The following is a 27,479-nucleotide window of genomic DNA, read 5'->3' as shown; positions in this document are numbered from 1 at the left end:
CAGGCCGAGGCTGAGCCCGCACCCCAGCGCATGCAGCCCCTCCCCCACATGTCAGAAATGGGGCGCAGCTGAGGGACGGGCCACTGAAGCAACATCAGAGTCAAACGGCCACGACACAGTGACACATGGCATCGGGAGGGGGACTTCCCCACGGACGCCACACCCGGTCGTTCCCTGACAGCTGGCCAGAGAGCAGACAACAGATGCATGTGCCACCGAGAGGAAAGGGGGTCCCCATGACATAAGGTCACAAACACAGAGGCTGAACAGAGCTGCAAGCCACCAGCACAGACACCTGGGCGGGGTCTCCCTCCTCCGGGAAGCCCTCCTCCTTGCTGCTCTCAGTCTCTCCTGACTGGCCAGCGCTGGTTGCTCTTGACCCCCACGAAGGTCTTCTCTCCCCGGGCGCCCCAGGGCTGGGACAAGCCCCTCGTCTCCTCCCACGCCCTCGGGGAGCCAGGCTGCCCGCCTCACCCAGCCTGCACCCCAAGAGCCCAGCTGCTGGCTCACCGAAAAGCTGCTTGTGCACATGCAAGCTTCACCCCTGACAAGGAGCCTGGACTCCCAACGGGCGTTTCTGTCCTGGAGCCTGACCTGCGCCTGACCCAGAGCTTCCCGCCCATCAGCGGGTCACTCCTCGGGGGACACTCACACGCAAGTCTCAGAAATCCAAAGTTCCCTCCTTCAGGAAGCCTTCTTAGACCTCCCCAAGAGCCGTCCTCCCCCACTCATCTGAGACCGAGGAGAAGATGGAGGCCAGCTGGTCCTCCGTGCCCCGACCTGGGACGCAGTGCCTAACACCCACAGAGCCTCCCACCGTGATCGAAAACAGGCCCAGCAGCAGCGTACGGGCACGAGGTGGGCCCCAGCCTCAGGGCCAGGGACGGAAGGGCTGGACAGCAGCCCCCAGGGGCCCCTCCTCCCACGCCCCCAGGCTCTGGGCATCTGTGACCTACACCCTGAACCCTGCCTGCCATTGGCTCGGGGGCCACACGGCTCAAGTCTGTGGGAGGGTCCCTGGGGGTCCCTGAGGTGGGTGGGGGCCTGGCCTGCCCAGCACCAGCCAGCGCCCAGGGCTGGTGCGCCCCCCGAAACAGCAGTGCCGGGTGGCAGGGAAGTCCCCACAGCACCGCGTCTGCTTCGAGGGCCCCACAGCATGGGCCGCGGCCCAGCCCAGCCTACCCGGCGCGACACGGCGGCGTTGGAGCGCTCTTTGAGCTGGGGGTCCGTGGGCAGGCTCTTCCAGATGATGTAGGGGGTGTCGTATTTGGCTCGCAGTCTCGGGCAGCGTTTGAAGATAAAATCAATCAGGAAAAACTTGATTCCGGCGTAGAGTCCTGGAGACGGGGAAAAGCAGTGCCATTCCATCTGGGACCAGAACCACAGCCACATCTGTCCCCTCAGCATAGTGGCCCTGAGCCCCGGCCTGTGGAGGGCAGAGCGCCAGGGCACACGGAAGGCCTCACAGAACCAGGGGTGGCCGGCACAGGGCGGGGGGGGGGGGAGGGGGGCAGCAAGAGGGCCAGGCAACCCCAGCCGAAGGGGGTCCACTCAGGCTCCTGTCAATCAATCCACCTCACGAACAAGTTACGACCCCCAAGGGTGACATGAAAGAAAATGCAGGGGACCCACTCCCTGCCTGCCGCCCTCTGACCCGGCGGGCCCCCTCCCACCCCAGGTCAGAGAACTGGTGTCCCGGCCGAGGCCCCTGAGAAACGGCACTGAGGACATTTCATGTTGCTGGCGCCAGTCACTTCCCTCAAGGCCACACTGGTAGAGTGGCCGTCTACCCGCCCTGGCTCCCCGGCTAGGCCTGCAAGGAGAGTGCCGACCAGAGACCAGGGCTGCGGCGGCACGGGGGGTGGGGGGGGAGGCGTGGGCAGGTGGGGACGGCCCCCATGCTGTGAGACCCCCGACCCGCGTGGCCCCAGCTCGGAGGCAGCCCCACCCGTGCTCTGAGGCTCCGCGTGGGGCAGGAGTCAGCGTCTGGCCCGGGGAGTGGGATGCAGCTTCCTGGGGCAGGTGAGCGGAGCGGGCTGGGGCAGCCTCAGGCCCACGGCCTGGGCCTCAGCACAGCCTCCACACCTGCCCGCACCTTCCTCCCTGCAGAGATCCCGGGCAGGGGTCCCAGTGAACCCACGGGGGGCTCAGGTCCTGCCATCCCGTGGTTTGAAATACGGACAAAGGCCACATCCTGCACATCCAGCTCTGTTGCCTGGACTCTGCACACACCCCACCCCAGAATTAAACCCTCCGCACCCACCCCCCTTCCCTCTGCCACGAAACGGCGACATCACCTACCCGCCAGTCCAGCGCAAACCCTGAACCCCCCTCCCCGGCCATCCCTTCCTCCCGCAGGTCTGACCACCCTGCACAGGACGGAGGCCACGGCTCCCCCCTGACGGCCCCACGCCCACGTCTCCCCTCCCTCGGCCTGACCCATCACGGCCCCCGTGGGCACTCGGGCCACGTCTCCAGGGTTCGGGCCTGTGTCTCCCGAATGTGAACGTTCTGACGAGAAGCCACCGGATGAGGCCCCGAGGGAGGAACGCCAGCGCGTTAGCAGCTGACCTCCAGGAGGCACGTGGCACGTGGCGGATGCGCCGGTGGGAAGCGGCCCCGGGGCCCCCTGTGCCGCACTCACCCCCGGCTCAGGAGACGAGGCACCTCCTTACCCAGGGCCAGCCCCACCAGGCGGTAGGGGAAGAAGCAGGAAGCGAGAAAGGCGGCCCACAGCGCCACGTACAGCTTCTGTGTGATCTCAGGCTGGACCCACATGAACAGGCTGGAAGGGGAGAGGGGGGCTCAGCAGGGGGGCGGGGCCGCGCCCCCGAGGCCACAGGCTGGGGGCCCCTCACTTACTTCTTGATCTTTTCCAGGATGTCGGCCATCTTGCCAAAGAGATTCTGTGTGTAGAAGAAGCCGCAATCACAAGGGGTCCCCGTCCACACGGCCAGGTCGGGATGACTGGGTTCGCGGGCCGGCCTGAGAGGTGCAACCCCCGTGTGGCCACGGCCGGGTGACACAGAACCCCGACATCCTGCCCAGCCACTCGAAGGCCAAGGACAGGGTGGTGGGTCGCGGGCAAGGCCCAGGCTAATGCACAGACCGCGCCCCTCCTGGCGGTGGCCGGGCCCCCTGGGTAGGCGTCCACGCCCCAGGGCACCAGCCTCAGGCTAGACCAGGAGGGGCCGCCCGCCCGCCAGGGTTGCCGCCTCGGGGTCACGGGCAGGCTGACGGCGGGTCGACAGACAAGCCAGGCCTGGGGTGTTGGGGCCCCCTGTGGGTGAGGCTGGCGCAGAGACGCCCCCAGGCCGGAGCCCTAGAGGGAGCAGTACCTGGGCTTTCTGGGCGACGTCCAGCACGAGCTGGAATTTCTCAGACACGGTCAGGTCCTCCTTTGGAGGCTCCTGCAGCCAGAGGGGAGAGAGAATTTCCACCGAAACTGAGCAGCTCAGAGGGAGGAGTCCCAAAAGCAGCTCAGGGGCCTCCCAGCCCCGGGAGCGGGAGTCACTCTGCTGCCCCGCACGGCATGGGCTGGCCCTGGGGTGTCCTGGGGACACCCCTCTGGTGCCCGGGAGGGCAGCGGGGGGCAGCGGCAGTCCCCTCAGCCAGCAGGGATCACACTTTGAGGAGTGTCTTCTAACGGGCATCTAAGACCACAAAGCCCTCAGCGCCTCACTGCAGTGAGGGAAACTGAGGCTTGTCTGAGTTCATTCAACTGGAACCTCCCAAGGGCCTCCTGGACACACAGGCCTGCCCCCCCGAGACGCCCCCCCCGACCCCCCAGGGACCCTGTGGCACCACTGCACCCCGCACCCCCACTGGGAGCTCCACACAGAGCAGGTGCTCTCCCCCGTGCTCGTGCCGGGCAGCTCCACCCCACAGGCCACAGTCTCCCTCCAGAGCAGGCCAGCAAATTTTCTCTAACGGGCCACAGAGTAAACCCCGGTAGCTCGGCCGGCCACGGGTCTCTGCCACAGCTACTAAGCTCGGCCGCTGCTGCCCCAAAGCATCCGTAGCAGTGCACAAGTGAAAGGGTATGGCTATGCGCCAATAAAACTTTATTTATAAAATCAGATGGAGGGCCGTGAGCTTGCTGATCCCTGCTCACACACCCACTGGTCCAGGGAGGATGTGGGGCACTGTAGGACCCCCCCCAGTGGATCACATCCCAGCCGGGAAGGGTCAGGACAGGCCGCTTCCCATGCAGCCAAGCCTTGGCCAGCAAGGGGCACATGGGGCGCCGGCTGGCAAGGGGTCACAGTGGGGCCATCCAGGGCCCCGTGCTGGGGGGCACTGACTTCCTGCTCCCTGACCTCGACTTGCCAGGCAGGGCTCCCCAGGGCAGCCACACAGCTGCTTCCGGGGGCCTCAGGGAGCCCACACGGGGCCAAGGGGTCGCTGCCTGGCCAGGACTTACCACAGGCTCTGACACCTCAGGCACGATGCTCCACTGTATCCTCCAGCCCCTGGCCAAGAGGAGACAATCACACGCCTTTAACGGGTGGCGCCGTTAGAGGGAGGACCTCAAAGCCCCAGCCCTGTGCTCCTGACGGGGAAGGAGTGGGGGACAGAAGGGGCTTTGGAGACCCTCTGCCGTTGACTGCCGAGCCCACCAGGGCTGCCCCCGGCTCTTGAGAATGGACGATTCAAGGTCACCCTCACCGGCCCCTCCTCTGGGGGCCCAGAGGTAAAACAGACACACTTCAAAGTACCCCAAGGTGACGGGTCTTTCAAAGAAAGTCAGCGCCGCGGCAACAGCCCACACTAGCTGACCGTGCCTCGCCCGGGCACAGATGACCCCTTCACCCGTGTGTAAAGACTTTCTTCTCTACAAAACATTTTCAATTGAACCAACTCAGCTGGCACCGGGATGCCTAGGACACTGGCATGTGAAGTGTGAACTCTTGAACAACTGTGTAAAAATCTGGACCGCGGGGTCCTCCTCAGGCCCGCGGCGAAGGCGGGGTTCACGGCTGGGGCGATCGCATGCTCAGACGGACCGGGCAGCCTGGGGACAAGGGGCATCCCAACGGAGCCCCAGAGGGTGCTCCCAAGAGCACAGAGGAAAGACGCGGCAGGTTGCTTGGGCCTGGCGATGGCGAGGACCCTCACTCTGAACCCCAGGACCCCCCGGGGCACAAAGGCTCTGCAGCTGCATCAAGGCCCCTGGGATTCCGTCAACAAGCAGAAGCAGCTGCAGCGACCCCGCGGCCGCCCGCCGGCCGAGAGACAGAACCGCTGGGGGGCTGGACAGTCACCTGCTGCGACCCCAGCAAGCCAGGGGGGGCGGCCATCGTCCCGGGGGCTCAGGGGCCCTACCCCACCACGGGACTACTCCCCAGTGACCTGTGTGTGAGGCAGCCCCCCCCCCCCCCACCGCCGGCTCAGAGACACGGCACCACCACCCACACGGGCACCCGGCACGCTCACCTGGCTATGAGGTAATTGAGGGATAACCTCAGAATTGCTAGGAATAAGAACATGGGGACGGCCCAGCCATGCCACACGGCGTTCATGTACACCTGCAGGCCCGAGGGAGACCGTCAGGCAACCGGACAGGCCACACCCCTCCGCTGTCCCCCCGCCCCCCTGCCCCACCAGGCCATGAAGGGAGCTGGGCGCCCAGGCCCCCAGCGGGAGGGAGGGCACAACGGGGAGGCCCTGGGAAGAGCTGATTTCTCAGCAGGAGTTCCTGGGTGGGAGGGAGGATGGACAGGGGGCTGCTCTGGGGGTGCAGGGAGGGGTGCCCCAGGAAGCAGCTATAAACATGGCCTGGGTGGGGAAGAGACCCCTGCCGCGGGTCCCCTGCGTAGAGCTCGAAGCCCCACCAGGACTCAGCATGGCCAGGCGAGGTGGCCGACTGCTGGCTGAGACCCCACTATGTGCCACGTGCCACGAGCCGCTCGGGCACCTCCGGTCCGGCCCCGCCTGTGCCTGGCATAGAGCAGACGCTCAGATGGGGGCAGAGAGTGGGATGCGGGGGGCTCATGTGGAGGAGGCCAGGAAGGAGGGTCTGAATGGCCGGCACGTGTATTGGTAATAATATATAAGCAGGACCAGGCCTCGTGGAGCAAACGGCTTATGAAGGGGGAGCCCCCTGGATGAAGGGGGGGGCCCTGGGATGAAGGGGAGCCCACAGGATGAAGGGGCCCCCCAGGATGAAGGGGGTGGCCAGGGCCCTGCCACTGAGTCCTATTCTCTGTACATACACAAAATGCTCAGGGCTGGCACCAGGCTGGGGGATTTAGGGCAGCCTCAGAACCTTCCAGAATCCAGAGGCGGGGATGCCTGTCTCTGGCCATGCGGCTGGCAGGCAGGTGGGAGGCCTGTGTCCCCCTCCCAGTGATAATGGGGTCTCCTTGTGCGGGACTGGGGCTGGCTATGGTTCAGGCAGGGTGGCCGAGTGCCCTTTCCCCAGAGCACATGGCAATGCCAGCCTGCTGCACTGCCACCCGCTCCCAGGGAGGGCCCCCAGGCCCCCACGTGTTTGCCAGGAGCCTCCCCCAGCCCCAGGTGCCCAGCAGGAGGGAGCTGGGGCCGCCCCTGGGCAGACAAGCCTCTTCCTCCTCCTCTCCCCAACTCATCCAGGAAAGCGGACCGAGGTGTGGACAGAGGCCCGTTCCTGAGAATTCAGCCTCGGGGGTTGTCTGCGCGGGGCGGTGGGGGGGAGGCCACTGCCAAGGCCCGGTCCTTGTGACAACTCAGGGCTGGGTATCAGTGGCCCCACTGCACAGCCAGAGCAGCTAAGGCGCCGTGTCACCAGGGAGAGCTCGGAGACCGTGCTGGCCGCCTGCTGGCCTGACAGACCGTCCCTGACCCCAGGGACTCACGGTGAAGGCAATGGCGGACGTGTAGACGGAGTACCAGTCCGATAAGGCAGAGAGGTTCTTCACAAAGCTGGTGACGGGTTTGGCACCGCGCTCTGGGGACAGAACAGACCATGGTGAGGCCAGAGCTTGGGCACACCTGGGGGGCCAGCAGTGTGAGGGGCATGAGCAAAGGGGACCCCGAATGACTTGGGCTCATGGTACGCCAGACCCCCCGCTGGGCTCCCTCAGCCATGCTGGTGCCACCGCGGGCAGCTCCCTGCCCCACGCCCATGCCACAGATAGGACAAAGGGGCAGCTGGGTGCAGGGGATGGAGGGGGCCTGTCATCACCCGGGGCCTGGCAGATAATTCAAGATGCACCACTTTCCACTGGGGCTTCTAGACCTGGATGGAAACTTCCAGGCCCAGCTCAGGGATGGACAGAGCTGGCCTCATCCTGTCCTGCTCCAGATGGACAGCTACCTTGTTCCTAAGGAACCTCCAGGAACATCTTTCTGGAAAGATGTCCAGTTCAGCCGCAAGCCCCTGCCCACTGGCCCCACACTCCCGCACTCAGGGGCCCCCCACACCCGCACCAGGTACTCACTGAGTCGCCTCATGTTTTCCGTCAACCTGAGAGAGAGGGAGAGAGAGGTGAGTGCCAGCGCCAGCACACCTGCATCCCCACTGCCAAGCTCCGCTGCCACATGGGGCACAGCATCACCTGGGATGCGGGGGCCACACTGGGGTGCACCTCACTGCTGCTCACTAACTTGGGGGGGTCTCACCCACGCTGCTGTCCCTCCTCTCCTGCCCGTGTCCCAGAACCCGAGTCCCCCAGACCACCATCCCACACGCTGTTGGTCACCATGCACAGTGAGCCTCCTGAGTGAGGGGACACGGTGGCTACCATGTGACCCTGCCCCCCCCCCCCCAGGCACACACACCCCCCGGGAAGGTGGCCAGGCCCTGGGACCAGCCCTGGCGGCAGCCACTTGGTGGCCTTGCCGAGACGCTGGCCTGGCTCTGAAGCCACAATGCAGCGACGGGCTCCACGAGGGCCCACCTCCGGGCGCTGAGGGGCTCCTCCGTCTCCACGGTGCTCTCCTCGGGCTGGAACCGGAAGTCCTCCACGTACTCCCCAAACTTCTCGTAAAACCACTTCTGGACCCGGGGGCACAGCCCCTGGCTCCGCCGGTCTGCGGGGAGGGGGCCCCAGTGAGGAATGCGGGTACAGTGGGGTGCAGACACCCTGACACTGAGTCTGACCCGCTTCCACCACGAGGCGCGACGCGGCCCCCGCGGACCACATGGGGTCTCTTGTCACACCCACGGGGCGCAGGGGCTGGGGTCTGCGTCGCCCTCCTTTTCTCTGCATTTGAGGGACGGCCAGGGGGCATGTACACCCGGGGGGCTGTGTCCTGGTCGGGACCCCAGAGAAGAAAGATGCCCAAAACCTTCAAAAAGGAGCCACCTCAGACTCAGAAAACCAGGAGGAAGCTGTGAACCTGGAGCGCTCTGCACAGTCACCTGCAGGGGGCGCTGTCCTGCCACAATGAAGGAGCGGAGGGCGCGGAGGTGATTCAGTGCTGGCACTCCACAGGCCTGGACTGTGCACGCAGGTCTGTGCACACAGAGGCAGCCCAGGCCCATGGAACAAGCAGAGGTCTCGGAGGAGAAAGGAAAGGGAGGGTCTGGGGGGGCTTCTCGGCCCTCCCTGGAGCGGGACGGGGTTCAGTGCAGACAGGGGTGGGCAGCCACCTGGATGGCTGGAGGACAGCACATGAGCCCTCGGGCCCGCCTGGGTCCCCATGAAACCACACTAGGGATGCTGACTCGTGAAATCCACATTCCTTTCATTTTTTCCAACCGCTTAAAAATGCAGAAACCTTTTAAAAAATGTGAAGTCGGACAGGAGGCTGTGGTTTGCCAACTGCCAGGTCTATGTCGGGCCTGTGGCTTCGGCACCCCTGACCCGTCCGCGCTGGCTGCAGGGCGGGGCACCACTCAGGACACCTGTCCCCGCCTCCCACTGTCCCTAACTCTGCACACAGAGCCCACCGCACCAGCGACCAGGGCTACAGAGTGGACCTCGGCTTGGGGACCCGGAGCATTGGGGCCTTTCCAGCCTCCGCTTCTCTGACACCCCCCCAGGCATACAGGAGACCCCTCTATCGCGGTGCTTGGCGGGGGCCTGGGGTCTCTCCTGCCACCCCTGGCTTAGAACCCGGGTCTGGAGTGTGCAGCCCAAGGGCCCAGGGAGATGATGACCCAAGGGGCACCCACGCCTGTACCCCTGTACCCACGTCCAGCACCGGGGCCCTGGGGACAGGCCAGCTTCCCCTCTGGAAGACAGGAGGTGGCTCGCGTCCCAGCTGGGCCTCCAGGGGGCGGGTGCCCCGTGAAGAGGCTTTCCCTCCTGGGTCTCGGCTTCCTGAGCTGTGTATGAGGCAGGCCTCACCCTAAGGCCCTTCCAGTGTGACTCAGCTCCCAGAACATGGGGGGCCGGGGGGGGGGGGCTCACGAGTGGTCAGCCTGCGGGAACGGGTCCCAGGTCAGGAGACAGAAGGGCCAGGCCCACCACGGGTCAGATCCCTAGACAGCTGGACAGAAAATCCAGTTTCTTCCCAGGACATGGTTAGGAAAGACAAAGGGTCGAGTAAGATAAAGGACTGGGCTCGGGGCGGGGGCACGTCCGGACCACGGCGGCCCCCAGGTCAGTGGCCGAGAGGCCAGTGTGACAGCGACACTGCTTCAGTCCCGAAAGGCTGAGGCAGGTACCGTGCGCTATTTTTACAGAAAAAGAAAACCACGTCTCATGTGTTGGGGCCCGAGCCCAGAACCAGGCCCAACGCCCACCCACGGCCCGCCCCGGCCGCCCACAGGGGCCCTACCTGCTCCGTTATTGACCTGGGCCTGTCCCTTCGGAGGCTGCGGAGCCGGCTGCTCCTCGGTTCTTCAAGAGAGAGGAGAAGAGGCAGGAGCCCTGTTAGCTCACACCGCGGCACGCATCGGGTTCCGCAAAGTCCTGGCGCTCGCAGGGGGCAGGGGGCCCACCGCACTCGAGCGGCTCCTCCCAAGGCGCTGGGCTCCGCCGGGACCTCACTGCTCAGACGCCGTGATGGCAGCAGGGCTACATTCACAATGGATGCGCTTTCTTGTTTTTTTAATAACCAAATAGTTTCTCATAAACGTGCAATTCTTTTCTCTCCTACTAACACATCTGCTCTTTTCTACTGATTGATTGATCTTGAGAGAGAGCGCGAGTGTGGGGGAGGGGCAGAGAGGGAGAGACAGAGAATCCCAAGCAGGCTGCACATTCAGCCCAGCCCAATGTGAGGCTCAAACTCAGGAGCTGTGAGATCCTGAGCTGAGTGAAGCGTCAGACACTTAACCGACCGAGCCACCCAGGTGCCCCTGACACGTCTGTTTATTAAGTTCAGAGTAAGTGTCCCTTCCGCTCACTAGCTAGCGTGCTAATAAGAAGGTACTTATCCGTATGTCCTCAGCAAGCCCCGTGCAAGGCCACAGGCCGGCCGTGCCAGCCACCTGCCTGGCTTGCTGCCCCTGTGGCCCAGCCACAAGCCACCTGAGCAGCCCCCCGGCCTCAGAGCCCTCTCCTGGAGTCCCCCCAGACCCTGATTGTTGATCTTTCAGCCAAAGGGCCTGATGGAGCAGAGCTGGCCCGGCCCCTGGCCCCCAAGTGGTGCTTTGGCCAGGGCCCCCCCACACTGTTGCTGTGGCTCCCAGGCCTGCGGGACCCCAGGATGTGGGAGAGGTGGAGCTCCAAGCAGACCTCAGTAGGCTCTTGAGGGGCGGGGCAGAGGACTCTTCCAAGACAGACATTGCAGGGCTGGGCAACCCTCAGCTTCGCGGAAGGAGGGGGTGCGGTTTCTGCCCTGTTCACATAACCGGATTCCACACCACACTCCCGTGAACCGACCTGGTTTGCAGGCTTGAAAGCCGCGAACGGAATCTGGAGCAGGAGGCATGGGGGACGGGCTGGACGGGAGACCAGCACGGTGAGTGAGGTTGCAGCCTCACTAAGCAGTGGGCGAGGGAGACACGAGACAGAGGTGGAGGCCACGCTCAAGGAGGAGGGGGCCGGCTGTCCATACCCATAGCTACCACCGACAGACGGGACTTACTGGGACAGGAGAGGCGCCCAGGACCCGGCCGGCCGAGTGCCTGCCACTCCGGGACATGTGTGACGGCCCCAGGACCAGGGTGCTTCTGCTGAGCCTTGGAGGTTCCGGAAGCTGTGGCTCACCTGAGCAGCACTAGCAAACTTCCCCCCACCCCCAGCCTGGGCCCGGGGGCACACCACGATGGACAGAGCCCTGCCTGAGCCATAGGTGGGCCTACGGTCCGAGTGGTAGCTGGCCACTTTCTGGGGTCCTGGGCTCGGTTTGCACTGTCACTGTGATTTTTCTAACACGATTACCTGCTAGAAACAAACAGGAAGTTGTTTATTATTTTTTTTAACGTTTATTCATTTTTGAAAGACAGAGACAGAGTATGAGCAGGGGAGGAGCAGAGAGAGAGGAAGACAGAATTGAAAGCAGCTCCAGGCTCTGAGCTGTCAGCACAGAGCCCGACACAGGGCTCAAACTCACGAACCTTAAGTTCATGACCTGAGCTGAAGTCGGACACCCAACCAACTGAGCCCCCTGGGTGCCCCACAAACAGGTATTTAGACAGGAAGGGGCTGCAGGCCGCCCGCAGGGAGAGAAGGCGGGAGGGCACAGGTGTGGGTACTCTGGGAGACGCGTCCCACCAGACCTGGACTGCTGTCTGTCCTGTTACGCGCACCAGCCTGGGAGACAGACGGACAGCGGGGAGATGGAGCATCAGGACACCGCAGCCTGCGACCTTCAGGCGCACGGTCCCGCCCGCACTCCCTGTAAAGTCAGCAGGTGACCGCAGGGCGACAAGAGCTCTGTGACCGTGACCTCAATCAGAAAAAGAGGGCCTTGTATTTCCAGTACCTGTGGACTCTTCCGAATGTTCCAGGACAACCTACGCTGATGCTCGATGACGGACCAAACGAGGCTGGAGTGGAACACACCGCAGCTGCTCTTTGAAAATCCAATTTTCTGGGGCCACCTGGGGGGCTCAGTCAGTTACGTGACCAATTTCAGCTCAGGTCATGATCTTGCAGTTCATGGGTTCGGGCCCTGTGTCGGGCTCTGTGCTGACAGCCTGAGCCTGGAGCCTGCTTCGGATTCTGTGTCTCCCTCTCTCTCTGCTCCTCCCCTGCTCACACTGTCTCTCTCTCTCTCTCAAAAATAAATGAACATTAAAAAAAAAATCCAATTTTCTGATCTGCAACCACCTGAGTGAGGCCAGAGGGCACTGAGGTCCAGGAAGCTCCGAGTGTGACTCCAGGGCCGGGCACCAGGCTCACTCTGCCCTGCCCCGCCCCGGGCTGGGGGTCTGTCTCACCCCCACACAGAGCGGCCCTGGCCAAGGCTCGGTACAGGGTGTGGCCCAGCCCAGGGCGGCCCTGAGCGGAGAATCCGAGGCCAGGGTCCCAGGCGAGGCCGGGCCACACACCAGGCAGGAAAAGGATCTTGCCTATTAACGAATAAGCTTTAATTAAGGTGGTTTTTCAGAAATTTTCTTTAAGGGGCACCTGGGTGGCTTAGTCGGTTAAGTGTCCGACTTCAGCTCAGGTCAGGATCTCGCGGTATGTGGGTTCGAGCCCCGCATCAGGCTCTGTGCTCATATCTCAGAGCCTGGAGCCTGCTTCAGATTCTGGGTCTCCCTCTCTCTCTGCCCCTCTCCCACTCACGCTCTCTCTCAATAATAAACAAAAAAATTTTTTTTCTTTAAAACTAAAACAGAGGTTTAGAGGTTTACATAAATGTAATTCCCACGTTTCAGTCCTACAGCTCATCTGCAGCTTGGGGTGTGCACGCGTGTGTGTACGTGTGTGATGTGTGTGCACGTGCATGATGTGTGCGCATGCGTGTGGTGTGTGTGCATTTGTGATGTTTGGTGTGCATGCAAACACGTATCTGTGATGTGTGGTGTGTGCGCATGTGTGATGTGTACGCGCACGTACATGTAATGTGTGGCATGTGTATGCACACATATGTGTGGTGTGTGCATTTCATGAGCTTGTGATGTGTGGTGTGCACTCATTCATGTACCTGTGATGTGTGCGCGTGTGGTGTGTGTACGTGCGTGTGGCGTGTGAAGCATGTGCACATGCATGTTGTGGTGTATGATGGGGGGGTGTGCATGTGTGTGGAGGGGCCCCCTCCTCATGCTCACCCACCAGGGATGGCCCACGGCCACCCCAGACAGACATCAAGGTGACCGTACAAGAGGTCATCACTTGTGGGACACTCAGCTGGCTAAGCGTCCGACTCTTGATTTCAGCTCAGGCCATGATCTCAGGGTTCGTGAGATCGAGCCCCATGTTGGGCTCCATGCTGATGGCACAGAGCCTGCTTGAGATTCTCTTCCCAACTCTCCCCAGATCATGCTTTCTCTCTGTCAAAATAAATAAATACTAAAAGAAAAGAGACAGAAGCCATCACTTGCATGAAACCTGCTTCTCCTTGTACCTCCTCCTTCAGATCTCAGTTTCCAGAAGGTTCCTAAACCCTACTCCCATGTCAAGTGTGGGGGGGGCAGCCCCACGATGTACCCCGGCTTCCTCAGTCCTGGTCTGGACGTTCCTTTACTGTAACCACCCAGCTGGCCCCCAAGCAGCCCTGTGGGAAACTGGTCCCCGCACGTCCTCGGACAGGGCTTTGGTGAGGGGCCGGGGAGGGAGGCAGCTGGGCAGGGGCTGGGAAAGGGACAGAGCAGGCACCCCTCTAGGCCACCCATGGCACCGCAGCCTCCAGCCAAGGCTCCAGGCAAGACTGGACCTAAACGCGCGTCTGCACCAGACAGAAGTGCATTCTGTCGGGGAGACAGCGCTGTGATGCGCCACAGAAGGTAGGCCGTGGCCGTGGCCGAGAAGGCACCCAGGGACAGGGCCAGTCCCTGGATCTCACAGCATCTGTCCAGGTCAGGTCACTGGCTGTGCCTCTTTGCATAATTAAAATGTAACTGAATCTTTGAATGTCTACCGATTTCTATGTAAGAAAGTTCAACATCAGGTAAAGTCCTGGTTGAGGCCCATGTGCCGATGTCTGGGACGGGGCGCCGGCCTTGCAGCCAGGGCAGAATGCAAAGTCGGGCGAATCCCTCCCCTGACAAGCTCGAGACCCCCCCAGGGAGGCCAGCCATGCTGACCTGCGGGGACAGGCCACTCAGCCTTATTTCCAGGCCACCCAAAAGCACACACGAGCTGTCCTCAATGCCCGCAAAGCAGGAAACAGGCCCTTCTCCCAGAAGAGTGCCCCCCGCTCCCGGGAGTGACCACCATGGATAAGACCTGAGACAAAGCCAGCACCTGACCATCCCCTTCCCACCAGCTAAACCCCATGCACGGGAACACCTAGACCACGGTGTGGGGGGGGGAGGGTATCCTTGGAACCAGAGCTGGCGACGACCCTCGGAAACGACAGTGCACCTGTCCACCCCACGGAGGAACCAGCTCTGGCGGGGAGGCCCCAGCGCCAGGCCAGCAGCCTGCAGGGACAGGATAGCACAGCTAACACCCTCCTGGAATGACCCGCGTCTCGCTGGCGGCACCGTGAGGCAGGCGTGCCAGGAGGCCACGCACCAGGGACAGCTCCGCCCCACGGCGGGGCCCACGCCAGGTCCTCCAGGAAGCCGGGGCGGCACCTGTCACCCCCAGGGCGAGGGGCCCTGCTGGGATGAGGAAGACCCTCTGCAGCGGGCGAACCCCGAGGTCACTGCGTGCAGCGGGCGGCGCGGGAAGGGGTGCCTGAATCCCGCGGGGGCCCAGGGGCAAGGAGGCTCCCGCGCGGGCGGTGGGGGGGCCGCGGCCCCCTCCTCACCTGGCCTTCAGCACCTCCTGCACCTTCTGCTCCAGCTCCATGCGCCGCTGCCGCTCGCGGTCCAGCTCCTGGCGAAGCAGCTCCGCGTTGGTTTCCTCCCTCAGCTTGCGGAGCTCCTCCTCTGTGGGGACAGAGCTGCCAGCTGAGCGTCGCTCAGGTCCGCTCGGCCCCTCGGCGGCGCAGGTACCCGGGAGGGCTCGGACGCAGGGCCGCACCGCCAGGGGCTTGGGGGACCCCGCAGGCGGGACCGCTAGCGCGGCTCCTCTTACAGCACGGGGGGGCAAGAGCTGGCGCGAAGCAACGGCGAGGAGCTCGGGGCAGACCAGACGCGGGACAGGCATCTCGCCAGGTGCCCGCACCGACAGGGATCCCCGTGGGAGGGGCGCTGCTGGCACCTGGTCATGCCACCGACGCCGCCTGGACGCACACGTGCACTAGGTGTGGTCGGGGGGCCTCAGCCACAGAGCGGAGCCCCTGCGACGGGCAGGCAAGCAGCCCCCGCCCCCTGGGGTGCCGACGACGTAGAAGCAGTGGGAGGACGGGCGGGGGGCTGCCAGCCTCCGTCAGGACCTGGATGGGGCGAACATCAAGGCCACAGATCCCCTGGCTTGGGAACAGCCTTGCAAAGGCCCTGAGGTAGAAGCAGACTGTGGGCTGAGGGGAAGAGTCACAGATGAGGTGGGGGGCGGGGCGTGCAGAGCCCTGGAAGCCAGAATGAGGACCTGACGTTTATTGACAGTCGTGGGAGCCAAAGCCACGTACTTGTGGTTTGAACTAGAGTACGTGGTGAGCTGAGTAACGTCCCCAAAGATGTTCCAGCCTGATGCCTGGGACCTGGGACTATGTCCCTTCCGTGGACAAAGCAGCCCTGCAGACGTGATACACTTAAGGACTTAGAGATGGAGAATATTCTCGTCATCCGGGCAGACCCAAACTGCCGTTCTGTAAGGGGCAGAAGGGTCAGAGGGCAGAGAGGGGAGAGACCGCTGGGGCGCAGGGCTGGCCTTGACGGCAGCGGGAGAGGCCAGCACCCCAGGATCACGGGCAGTTTCTCCAGGCCAGAGAAGTCAAGGAAGCAGATCCTCCACTAGAGCCTCCAGGGGGGTCACGGCCCTGCCCACAGGGGACCCTCATTTGGACTCAAGCCTCCAAAATCATAAGAGAATAAACACGCTGCTTAAGCCTCTCGGATGGTGGAAATCTGGTGCAGCAGTCAGAGGAAACTCCCCCAGAGCGGGGCACACGCACATGCACAGTGTACACACGCCTCACTGCGGGTGCACACGGCAGACACCCACAGAGCGGGGCACACGCATGTGCACAGTATACACACGCCTCACTGCAGGTGCACATGGCGGACACCCACAGAGCGGGGCACACGCAGTGTACACACGCCTCACTGCGGGTGCACACGGCAGACACCCACAGAGGGGGGCACACACACGTGCAGTGTACACACGCCTTTACTATGTGTACACATGGCGACACCCAGATCTAGAGATGGCACACTCCAGGCCCCACAGAGGCCCCGCACCGCTCATCTGCCTCTGTCCTGCCCTGTCGTCCAGGGGTGACAGCCGGCTGGTTTCTAGGCTCTGATGAAGCCCCCCCCGAGACTGCGTATAGTGAAGTCCTAGCTCAGGACAGGATGAAACGCCACCGACTGCGGGGCCTGCACAGCAGGCTGACTCCTCACAGCCCCCGAGGCCAGGAGGCCGAGGCCCGGGTGCTGGCCGAGCCTGGTGAGAGCCACCTTTTCACCACGTCCTCACGGGGCACACCGGCAGGGCAACTCATACTGGGGGCCCCGCCCATACGCCCCTGCCTAACCCTGATCACCTCCCAGGGGCCCCACCTCCCAACCCCCCCACACTGAGGGTGAGGCCTTCAACATACGAATCTTGGGGGGCAGGCGGGGCAGACATGTGGTCCCAGCAGCGCATGGGCTCAGGCGGTCAGGCTCTGGGCTGGGACACCGTCCGACAGGCTGGCTGTCCACCCGGCTTCGGCCTTCCCGGTGTGTCCCCACACAGCCCTGGCCGGCCCGCCCGCACCACAGCTCACGCCACAGAGTCCACACTCACTCTCCACCGAGCTTCCATGGGACCGGAGTGCAACCCCCGGGCTCTGACCAGTGAGATGGAGGCACCCACACAGCCACAAGCGGACCCGCCTCCTGCACTGTTCCCGGGGGGGGGGGGTGCAAACCCTGGGGGGGGGTCCCACCCAGGAGCACCAGACCTCCACCGTCCACGGCAGCAAATCCTTCGCCCTCCTCAGAGCCCCTCCCCCACTTGGTCACCCACAAACATTTGGGGAACGACAGCTGGTTGTGGGCAACTTTTTCCTTTTTTTAAAAAAACGTTTTTTATGTCTTTATTTTATTTTTTGAAAGAAACAGAGCGTGAGCAGGGGAGGGTCAGAGAGAGATGGAGACACAGAATCTGAAACAGGCTCCAGGCTCCGAGCTGTCAGCACAGAGCCCGACACAGGGCTCAAATCCATGAACGTGAGATCATGACCTGAGCCAAGGTCGGACACTGAATCCCCAGGCGGGCAACTTTTTCAATTCTCAGGGCTGTGCGAGTCCTTTGCAAACCCTGCTTCCTAACACCTGTATCACAATAAGATGCAAGAGCCCACCCGAAAATCCTAGCCCTCGCCTTCGGGCCTGCGGCTCCTGCATTTCCAAGTCACGTTAGAAACGGATCCTCAGTTTCCAAACTGGACACACAGTGGACCTACTCTCGTCACAGCCCCACATGACACGGAGCCCAGCCCTCTCCACTCGGACCCTGGATGTCAGCCCTCACGTCTTAAGGTTCTCCATCACCTCCGAGAGGGGTTGCCGCACGGCGGGGACGGACAGGCCACGCAGGTGTGAGGGGCGGCTGGGCTCCCGCGCCCAGATAGGACACAGGAACCTGGTGAGACACCCTACCCACCGCTCCGCAGGGAGAGGCGGGTGCGACGGGGACACAGCCACAGCAGCCCCCAACACGTGCGGTGGCCCAGCCACAAGCCCCCCACCCCCGGGAACACATCCCGAAGAGTCAGCTCTCCATGCCGACGGTGCGGCCGCGGCCAAGGCCAGGCGAGCCTCCCCCACAGGCATCTGCTGTGGGCTGTTGACCCATTTCCCCTTTTTAGCAAACAGTTAAAGTCACAAAACAAATCTGCGGAGGCCGGGCCCGAGCAAGAGGCAGCCGCAGTGGTGGGGGTGCCCGGGCCACCTTGGCAGACGCCTGTCCCGCCGCTCCACACGGGGGCGCTGCATGGCCTCGGGCACCAAGACACCTGTGATGGACGAGTGACCCACACCAAGGCCGGCCCTCTCGGGAGTAAGAACAGCCCTGTTCAGGGAGCCAGTCCGAGGGGTGGGCGGGCGTCACAGGGCACATGTGAGCGGGTGAGGGGCGATGGCGCCAAGACACGGAACCGAGCCCTGTGGACACAGGAAAAGCCACACTTGGCTCGAGTCCTGGAAAGGCATTCCTGAGACGCAGGAACGTGACGGACTGATGCAGAGGTGCGGCCTGGAGCCGGGCAGGGCCGGGACCCCCGAGACTGACCAGTGGCGGGAGTGCAGGCCTCCGCTGCCCCTCGACACGGGTATGGTGAGACTCTCGCTGGCCTGGGCAGGGCGGGAGGGCGACAGGGTGGAGCTCGGGGAGACCCAGAGGCTTCCTTTCCTGTCCTGGCTGCCTCATCAGACCTGGGGACACAGGGTTGAGCCCGAGCCCCCGAAATTCAGGCCAAGGTCAGCCGAGCAGCCTGAGGCCCTGGTACAGACTGGCTTGCAGCTCGGCCGTGTGTGAGCAGGGCACTCTGTCCAGATGGCACACAGGCAGGCCGAGGGGCCCGGGGTCGGAAGACCCTCCCACCTGAAGGGGGCCTGCCCCGCCCTGGCCACACCTCCTGCCTGGGGAGTTCATGGCTCCCCGGATTTCGTGAAAAGCACTGAGGTTTGCTGAGTTCCACGGTCCATTTGCTCGGTAAATATGTGCGGCGTGTGGAGCCTCCCGTGCGTCCAACCCACTGGGGTCTGCCCTGCTTGGGACAACGCACCAGTACCAGCCCCTCCTACTGCGGCCTGTTGGGAGAAGGTTCCGCACAGAGGGAGGGCCTGGAGGAGGCCACACCAAGCCCACAGGGAGCGGTCCCTCGCAGCCCCCACGCAGCCACGTCCCCCCTCGGTCCTGGTCCCCACGCAGCCACGTCCCCTTAAGACTGAGGCCTCTCGACCCACTGCACCTGGACACAGAACAGGCTCCATAAAGGGAGCCACGCAGAGGGGACAGGAAAGGGGAGATGGTGGCCTCTGCCCGGGGCCACAGAGCCACTTCCAAGTTAGTCCCAGAAGTGGGGACCGGCCCAGGCCAGGCAGCAAGGGAAGCGGGCCAGGGAGGCAGGGGACAGGGGTGCAGAGCCCCAGCTCCAGGGCAGAGGGAAGCCCAGCTGAGCTCCCCACCCCCAGCCCTGCTGGGACAGCCACGTGTCCCCGCCCCTCTCACGGTAGCCAGCCAGGTTTATGGTGAAGGGGACCCGTGCCAGGCATGCCACCACACACACTGGGACTTCCTGCTAGTGGCCCCACACCCATCCACCCTGCCGGTCCCAACTCCTACCCTGGGTCCTGACTGGAGCCCTTACACCCTCCAATCTAGGTCTGAACAGCACTCGGAGGCTCCTCTGAAAGCGTGCGTCAGACCCTGCTGCTGGCCTGCCTGAGGGTCGGCGATGCGCCCCACTCCGCCTCGCCAGCGACGTCAGGGCTCCCCCCTCAGCTTTGCTCTTTGGGTTCAAGCCACAGGAATCTCTTTTTAGAGACTGGCCCATGGTCTAACCCTGCCCCAGGACCTCTGCGCATGCCGGTGCCCCCTCCCTGCCTCTCAGTCTTAAGTCACCATTCCCCCTGCCCCAGGAGGGAGCAACCTCCCTGACCACTCCCCACACACTGAATGTGGCATTTGTCACTTTCCCTCACGGTCTTGCTCTTTCTGACAAGAACGTGGGCAACATGGGTTCTCCAGAGTGCTGGGAGGGGATTCCCAAGCGGACGCAGGTCCACAGATACAGGCTCAGCAAACGTGACCGCTATAAACACACACTCCTAAGTCTACACTCACACGCAGGACCCCCTGGCTCGAGCCCACAGCCCCCACCCGCTTCCTGTCCGTGACAGCCCAGGACCCAGCCTGCCCAAGGAGAAGCCAGGAGAGACACGGCGCACAGACCGCAGGTGAGCAGCACACAGGGCGCCGAGAGCAGAGGTGCTGGCTGTAGGACGCACACCCGGGACTCCCCGGAAGCCGCAGCCACGGCACCAGCGGTGGGGGAGGGGCCCCGCCGCAGCGCGAGGCCCTCGCACCCGATGGACATCCACACCCTGCACGGCGGACATGCCAGCCCCCGCGTGTCAGGCCTCGGCCTTCCCCAGCCCTGCACCGGGGCGCCCGGGGGCTCTGGCCCTGAGGACTCAGGAGGCGAGAGTCCCCTGTGGTGTTCCGTGCACACAGCACCGGCTGGGAGGGGGCAGGGGTGCTCGGGAGATTGGGGATCCACTGCCTGACATGTCACCAGCCCAGGAGCCTCAGCCTCCACAGGGACTTCCACTCGGCCCCACGCTAAGCCCGGCTGCCGTGAGAGGTCACCTGCTCGCACACAACTTCCTCAGCAAACGCTCACCGTGCAAGTATTATGCACCGGGCTTTGTCAAAGGGACACTGCCGTTAAGAAGCAACCACGCCCTGGTGGGAGTAGGCATCAGACAGGCCCTGTGAGCACATCTCCTGCGTACACTGGCCCCAGGGGGCCAGCCTGGACAGCTCCCCGCTGGACCCTGGGCTCCTTGGGAGGTGGGGCTCCTGTCCCAACACAGGCAGGGCCCTGGGACCCTCTTCTAAGAGGCCACATGCACCCTGGCAGTGGGAGAGTTCTGCCTCCCATATGCCTACACAGTGTTGCTCAGTCTTCTCCCTTGGCGCTCACTTCTGAGCAATGGGGTCCTCCTGCAGCGGGCCTGGCCTAAGCAGGTGCCAGGTCAAGGCTCACTGGATCAGGCAGTGGATGAACCTCAGAGTGAGCCTCCGGGAGGGGGGGGGGTTCCTGTCAACCACGTGCTCATGGGCAGACAGCCCTGTACAGGGGTGAGCGCACCTCTCCCCCAGGGGGAGTGGCCATTGGCTCAGTCAGGTACCCTGGGGGCCTGCTCAGGTTAGGGTGTTCCGGGGCTTTACCCTCTGCTCCTCTGAATGGCCAGGCCCACACTCCCCCCCCAAATGCCTCTGTGTGTCTCAGCTCCATCTGAAGGTCAAGGCAGCCCCCAGACACCTCCTCCATCCACAGACCATCAGCCCCTCCAGCGTTGTCAGCAGGAAACCACGCTTTCCTTAACGTGGCCACCCCCCGAAGACTTCCCCATGGCGCTAACCCATGGAAGCTCAACACGTGGCCGGGTTCTAGCACGTGGCAACTGTGGGCCAGGCCTATGTGAACATGTGCGGACACACATTTCCTGCCTCAGGACAGGGTGCTGGTGTGCTGAGCAAAGACACACCCACCACCACAGGTAGATTTCATAGACACGGGGCGGCAAAGAGCCAGGTCCTCGTAACCTGGGCCTCCCCGACGGAGCCTCCTCGGCCCTGCCCTGCCCGCCCCTGCCCAGCCCCGGAAGCTGCCCCTCAGTCTCCTGGCCTCCCCGGGCAGGCAGGCCCCCTGCACAGCAGAGACGACTAACCCCCAGCCCTCACTTCAACACCGCAAAGCCCACCCCGCCAGCCAGTGCGGTGTGGCGGCTCACAGATTCGGACCCTGGACAGACCCCCAGACACGGCCTGGAACCTGCTCGGCCCCCTTTCCGGAGAAGAGACGTCCACCTTTCCCAGCGTCTCCGCTCCTAGCAGCACAGAGACGACCAGATGCACAAACCCAACTGGCATCTGGGGCCATCTCCCTCCCAGACGCTCCCTGAGCCAGCAGCTCCCGCGAGGCCACGCAGCTCTCCCCAAGCCGGAAATACTGGCCGGACACAGGGAGGGTGGGTGTCCGGCCTGCTCCCCCAGCCGGTGACATACTTAGGTCAATCAGAGTGCAAAGAGCACAGGACGAGGCAGCACGACCCCTCCCCCCTCATCGATTTGTCTCTCCTCCCAGGAAGGAGGGCCAGTGTGCTGCTGAGTGGAAACTGAGCTTGTCTCCCCCCACCCAGCCTCCCCAGGGGCCACCTCTGACCCCGACACCCTCCGACCTCAGAGCCCAGACCACAGCCTTGCCAGCAGCGACCGGCCGTCCTGCAGAGCCCGGGCCCCGGGCCCGGAGCTTCGGCTGGGAGAGCGCGAGGCTCCCTGGGTCTCAGCACGGGACCACCTCGCACGGACTCTGTCATCACACCCCCCGACCCTTTGTCTCCTCACGAGGGTTCCTGTAACTAATCAGACCGAGCGCACCTGGTAACCTGGAGGGCGCCCCCTCGGATCCTTAACACAGACCCCCTGTGCCACGAACGTGACCTGGCGGCGGGTCCCAGCGATGAGGGCGCCGACACTCTGGGGGGCCAGGGTTCCGCCCACCACGTTCCTTCCTGAGACAAGACTGCGTCCCAGGAGGCCCTGCCGGGTCCCTCCTTCCACCTGCCCCAGGGGAATCCGCAGGTCACAAAACAAAGAAGGGACCGCCTTTCCGGGGCCAAATGGCCCTCAGGAGACGCAGGGGCCCTGGCAGCCCCTCCCCCCACCATGTCCTCCCCACCTCTCTCCGGGCCCCACCTGAAGCAGGATGCGAAAAGCGCCCCCCGGCCCTGACCGCGAGAGCTCTCACAGACTCCCCGAAGTCCCGCTGTGAGAAGTACCAGCAGGACAGCCAGGGGCGCCCACTTTCCACAAGCCATGACCTACAGGTGAACCTTTCGCCTACGAGTGACAGGAGGCTCCCGGGCCGCTCTGAGCCCCGCTCTGCCTCCTCGTAGGGGCAGGCTGCACCCGGCCCTGGGGGCTCCCTTGCAAGGGGGGACGCCCATCAGTCCGCACGCACCAGCGGCTAAGTTCCGGGCGGGGTCCCCAGGAGGGGGAGCCACAGCCCGGCACATCAGACCACCAGGTCGCGGCCCCGTGCGGCAGGAAGGGCAGCTGCGCTGGAGCCCCCCAGGCCTGCCCGGGTGACACGGTGAGGTCCCCAACACGGTGATTCACTCCCTTCCAAGGACTGGTGTGGCCACGAGGGCGCCTGAAGCCCGGGTGAGGCTGTGGGAGCCAAATCGCCTGTGCGAGGATGGAGTCTGAATCCCCAAACCTTCTAGGACCGGGGGTGCGCCTGGGAGAGAGAAGTCTGCCCCGGAATTCAGCAACTCCCTCCCTGTGCTCCTGTTCAAAGGGACCCCCATGTGAGCTGCTGGGTGTGTGGCACCAAGAAACACCAGGGACAGCTCTCGAGCACATGGCTGGTGCCACCTTCCCCCCACGAGAGCAGCTGGGCAGCAGACTCTGGGTGCAGGGAGGCCTGGGGGTGCGCTGAGCCCATAGGGACGCTCGGGCTTTCTAAGTCTGGGTTTCCTCATTCCGAATGCCCCCGTCTTGCAGCGCTGGGGTCCACACAAGCCAGGTCCTGCTCTGCAGGGGTGTTCAGGGCCCCCCATTTCCTTACAGAGACTGCTTGCAAAGGGACAAGGCAAAACAAGCTACAGACACGGAGCCCCAAAAACAGCACCGCATGGCAAGCACTCTGTGCAGCGCCCGCCCACGGGGTCCAGCCTGAGAGGCGGGCAGGGCGGCAAGCGGGCTGGTGACTCCGGGCACCTCGTCCACCACCAGCCCACGGCCACCTTGACTTGGAGGGAGAGAGCGAGGGCGCCTTGGGCCGTGCCCCACACACACGCAGACGGCACGGGCCACGGCCCAGCCCGGTGCCCCAGCCTCCAGGGGAGTCACTGGGAGGAAGGAACCAGCTTCCAGGCTATTTTTAAACGTGTAAAAGTAGAACTCTGAAGCAGGAGTCCTCCTGGCACAGAATTCGACAGGCCCAGCCACAGCCAAAAATAAAAATCAAGTGATAATCCTTAAATAAAACTCCTTCCCACCGGCCGGGCCTGCAAACACAGAGCCGGCTGGGGCAGCTGCTCCTGCCGGCCAGGTGGGAGGCCGCACACGTGGGGGCCCCAGGCTCCGCCCCCTCCCCGCCTCCCCAACTCGCCCTCTGGCCAACACCTCGGACCTTTCTAGAAGGCAGAACCACGTGCTCCCCACAGCGACTGTTAGCAGGCTCTAAACCGAGCACATGCCTCTCCTTTCAGTGACCGGCAGAAAAGTGCCCATGACAACTCCCTTCCCCCTCAGCCTCTGCCAGAGAAAAACCATTCAGGATGGGCAAGGCCTCCCTTTTAGGTAAACTTCCTCGCTTTTAGGTAAAGTCAGGGCAGTGATGATGACCTCACTTACTGATGGGCTACTAACCATGAGTGAGGCTTCAACGGCCGAGCCATCTGGCCCTCAGGACGCGGCACTGTCTTAGGCGGCTTGCCTGGCTGCTGGGCTGCCCAGAGGCCGGCCTTCCACGGGGCGTTGGCTACGTCCTCAGAGACCGACTGGGGCTTTGGGGCAACAAGCAGCGTGTTCACACTTTTGCCACGTAGGATAGTAAGAAGTGGGATCCCAGCCAGGGTTTTGACCCAGAACAGCTGACTTTCAGCAGAGACTGTGTGCCTTCCTCTGGCCGCCCGAGGTCTGGACTCTGGGCCCCGGGCCCAGAAACAGAAAATGTGTGCATGTCTATCCCCGCCCCCCCCCCGCCCCCAGCCTGGGTACCTCTCCCTTCCGCACCAGGCACTTAGTGCCCAGCAGCTGAGCACCCCCCTGGTACCGTCCCTCAGCACAGCAATGAGCTATTTGCTAAGCACCTGCACCCTGCACGGCACTGGGTAGGGGCTTCCCAGGACTCTGCCCCCCAGCAAGGCGAGACCAGGGCCTGACTCTCTGAGGGGGTGAGCTCACCTGGAAGCAAATGCAACACAGATAAAACACGTGCTTAAGGAGCCAGCAGACAGGATGGGAGCAGGGAAGGCTGTGTCTGGAGGGATGGGGCTGTGGGGGGTGCCCAGTGGGACCTGCAAGGGTGTGTGGAAGCGTGCCCCGTGGAAGGAACAGTCTGTCTGTCCACTCATCCACCCATCCACCCACCTACCCATCGACCCACCCATTCATCCGTCTATCCACTCACCCTCTATCCAAATCCCCATTCACCCACCCACTGACCCATCCACACACCCACCCGCTGACCCATCCACCCAACCACACACCCACCCACCCATCCATCCATCCACACACACACAGCCTCATGCACACACCTACCCACCCATGGCCTCCCCGCCCCCCCCACACCCGCTGCCTCACCCACCCACACACACACACCCCCACACACGTTGACGCATCCTTCCACAGAGACATTCGTTCAAACACGCGCTGAGCCCACAGCCACTAGACGGTGGGGCCTCAGCTGTGGGGACCCGTAGATAAGGCAGCGCCACCCTCACTCGGTCACACGAGACTCAGTGGAGGAGACGCTGTGTGGAGGTCCCACACGGAGCTAGGAAGTTGGGGCAATGCCACGTCACGGGACAGCCCGTCCAGGGCAGTGCGGCCTCATCCCCAGGGGTTAGAGCAGGCGGGACCAGCCCCGGAGGCGGCGGACGGTGGGGACGACGTGCTGCCCTCCGCGCGGGAGCTCAGCTGCCCACCTTTCATGGGGGGTCACACCCTCCAGCGTCCTCACTGCCCCAGGAGCTGGTGGATGTGGAGCTTCAATGAGGCTGCTTCCGGAGCTCGGCGTGGCTCCTGACTGGGACCCTGCACAGAGCACTTCCGTCACCTTCCAAAGTGCCCACTGGAGGACAGCAGCAGACCCTGGGCACGGGCCCTCAAAATAACACGCAGGCAGGCGCGTGTGAGCCTCCTCCCTGGCGTCACCCCACCCCGAGAGGCCCGCAGCCCCGGGTCCCGGGGAGCAGTCTCATGGCCGGCAGCCTCCGGGGGTCACTCCCGTGAAGTGTGGGCAGGGCAGGCGAGGCGCTCGGAGGGGCACTGAGGCACCACTGCCTGGGGTGCGGAGGGAGCGGTGTGAGCCGGGCTCCGTGCTCACGAGGAGTCCGGGCCGCACACCCACAGTAATAACTAACTGAAGGACAGATCCTCACCGGGCAACAGAAGGATCTACACCTGTCTTTATCTTTGCTTAACGTCACCTATTTATCAGCGGGAAGAGTCAAATAAGCAAAGAGAATGCCACACTCCCAGATGGACATCCACAGGCCCAGATCTGCTATGGGACCCACCCCACACCTGGCCCGGTAGCCAGCAGGCCTGGAATGGCGGCCTCACCTTGTCTGGACACCCCCCCACCCCCAAGCGTAAGCAGGCAGCGGGCAGCTCCTAACACCCCTCTGTTTGCAGATGACTTTGCAGGTGAGAAAGTACTTTCTTACCCTGAATCACTCAGACTGGCCACTCAGAAACATCCTTTCCCTCCAGGGCCCTTCTCTGGAGTCCAGGCATCAGAGAGACACAGGAGAGGATCAGCTGGCCTCCCTGACCAGCTCCTCAGAGAAACTCTCTCACGTGGGTGACAGAGAGCCATGCTGACCCGCCGTGAATCAGAGCAGGAAGGATCAGACCCACCAGGGCTCAGGGCGCCCTCTCCCCAGCTATTCTCTACAAAAGCTACCACTGCCGTCTGCCCATCTGTGTCCTCTGGTAACCATGTGCATCTGACATTGGGTGGGTGTCCGTGGCCCAGTAAGGACGGTCCCTACCCCAGGGGCTCAAGACCCCAGGACACGGCCCCCAGGGAGGAGTCCACAGGCCTTCACATCAACACGGCAAAGCCGCTCGGCAACACAGAACCCACCCACAGGTCAGGAAGCCTCAGGCTTATTAGCCTGGCCCCTAGGCCCCTGGGGCCCCATAAGCATTTCCTCCAAGATCCAAGTTCCACCCCAAGTCCCTTTCGGAGAGAGTCCACTTTCCCAGGGCCCACACCCAGGAGATGGAGAGACGCACTGTGTGATGGGACCACTGTGTGCTTGTGCTCAAACAGCAGTAACAACCCAAATGCATTTCGGGCTAAATGAAAATGCATGATGCTTTTAACTTATTTATGTGCTTCTTTAACAAATTTAGGCTCCTGCCTCCAGTCACGAGCCAGGACACATTTCCAACTCCCAGTCTCTACCCCACGTCATTTTCTCTCAGGAACATTTGTACTGCTCAATATTTCATAGAGAAGAAAGCTACGGCGCACTCGGGCTATTTCCTCCTCCCCACAAAGAGCAACTACAGATAATTGAATGGGATTTTAACACCGGCCACTTAGGCGTTTTGCAGATGGGGGCCGAGGCCGTGAATGGGTGAACACTCACAGCCTCAAGGCCTAGAGGCCTGGGTCCCCAGTGCAGACCCGGGCACCCCCTTGCTCATGGCGGCACCCCTCCTGCATGGCCAGCGCACAGAGCCCGGTCCACAGCACCCAAAGCTCCCTGTGGGTCCCGAGGATGCTGTACATCCTCCTCACATGCTCTGCTCCCCCAGCTACTGAGAGGGAAGAAACATCGGAGGAAGAGACTGGCTCTCCTGTGCCCAATCCAGCCTGACCAAGCTTGTGTGCAATCCATCCTGCTCTACGCACGGCCCAGGCCACTGTGCCGGATGCTCAGGGTACAGGCACGGGGCAGCCTGCCAAGGACCCCCGGCAAC

At 63.3% G+C, this 27,479-nt stretch overlaps 1 protein-coding gene across 6 annotated transcripts in view; it reads right to left on the bottom strand.

The window, feature by feature from the left end:
- GRAMD4 (GRAM domain containing 4) overlaps positions 1-27,479 on the bottom strand; it is a 73,356-nt gene that overhangs the window by 5,306 nt on the left and 40,571 nt on the right. For 5 of the 6 annotated variants that reach the window (XM_039235888.1, XM_039235881.1, XM_039235896.1 and 2 more), the window contains 11 exons: positions 14,740-14,860; positions 9,709-9,770; positions 7,881-8,013; positions 7,422-7,447; positions 6,837-6,928; positions 5,437-5,528; positions 4,424-4,472; positions 3,339-3,410; positions 2,863-2,906; positions 2,676-2,785; positions 1,183-1,337 (listed from right to left, as the gene is read on the bottom strand). In XM_039235888.1, the coding sequence (XP_039091819.1) occupies positions 1,183-1,337; positions 2,676-2,785; positions 2,863-2,906; positions 3,339-3,410; positions 4,424-4,472; positions 5,437-5,528; positions 6,837-6,928; positions 7,422-7,447; positions 7,881-8,013; positions 9,709-9,770; positions 14,740-14,860 (956 nt within the window). Of the gene's footprint in view, positions 1-1,182; positions 1,338-2,675; positions 2,786-2,862; positions 2,907-3,338; positions 3,411-4,423; positions 4,473-5,436; positions 5,529-6,836; positions 6,929-7,421; positions 7,448-7,880; positions 8,014-8,344; positions 8,650-9,708; positions 9,771-14,739; positions 14,861-27,479 lie in introns of those variants that run through there. The other variant, XM_039235912.1, reaches the window with a different exon arrangement.

This window comes from Hyaena hyaena, unplaced genomic scaffold (genome assembly GCF_003009895.1).
Source record: "Hyaena hyaena isolate Hyena2069 unplaced genomic scaffold, ASM300989v1 scaffold_4, whole genome shotgun sequence".
Classification (NCBI taxonomy): Eukaryota; Metazoa; Chordata; class Mammalia; order Carnivora; family Hyaenidae; genus Hyaena; species Hyaena hyaena.
The sequence above is the reverse complement of the archived record's forward strand: the minus strand, read 5'-3'. Positions and strand labels throughout refer to the sequence as shown.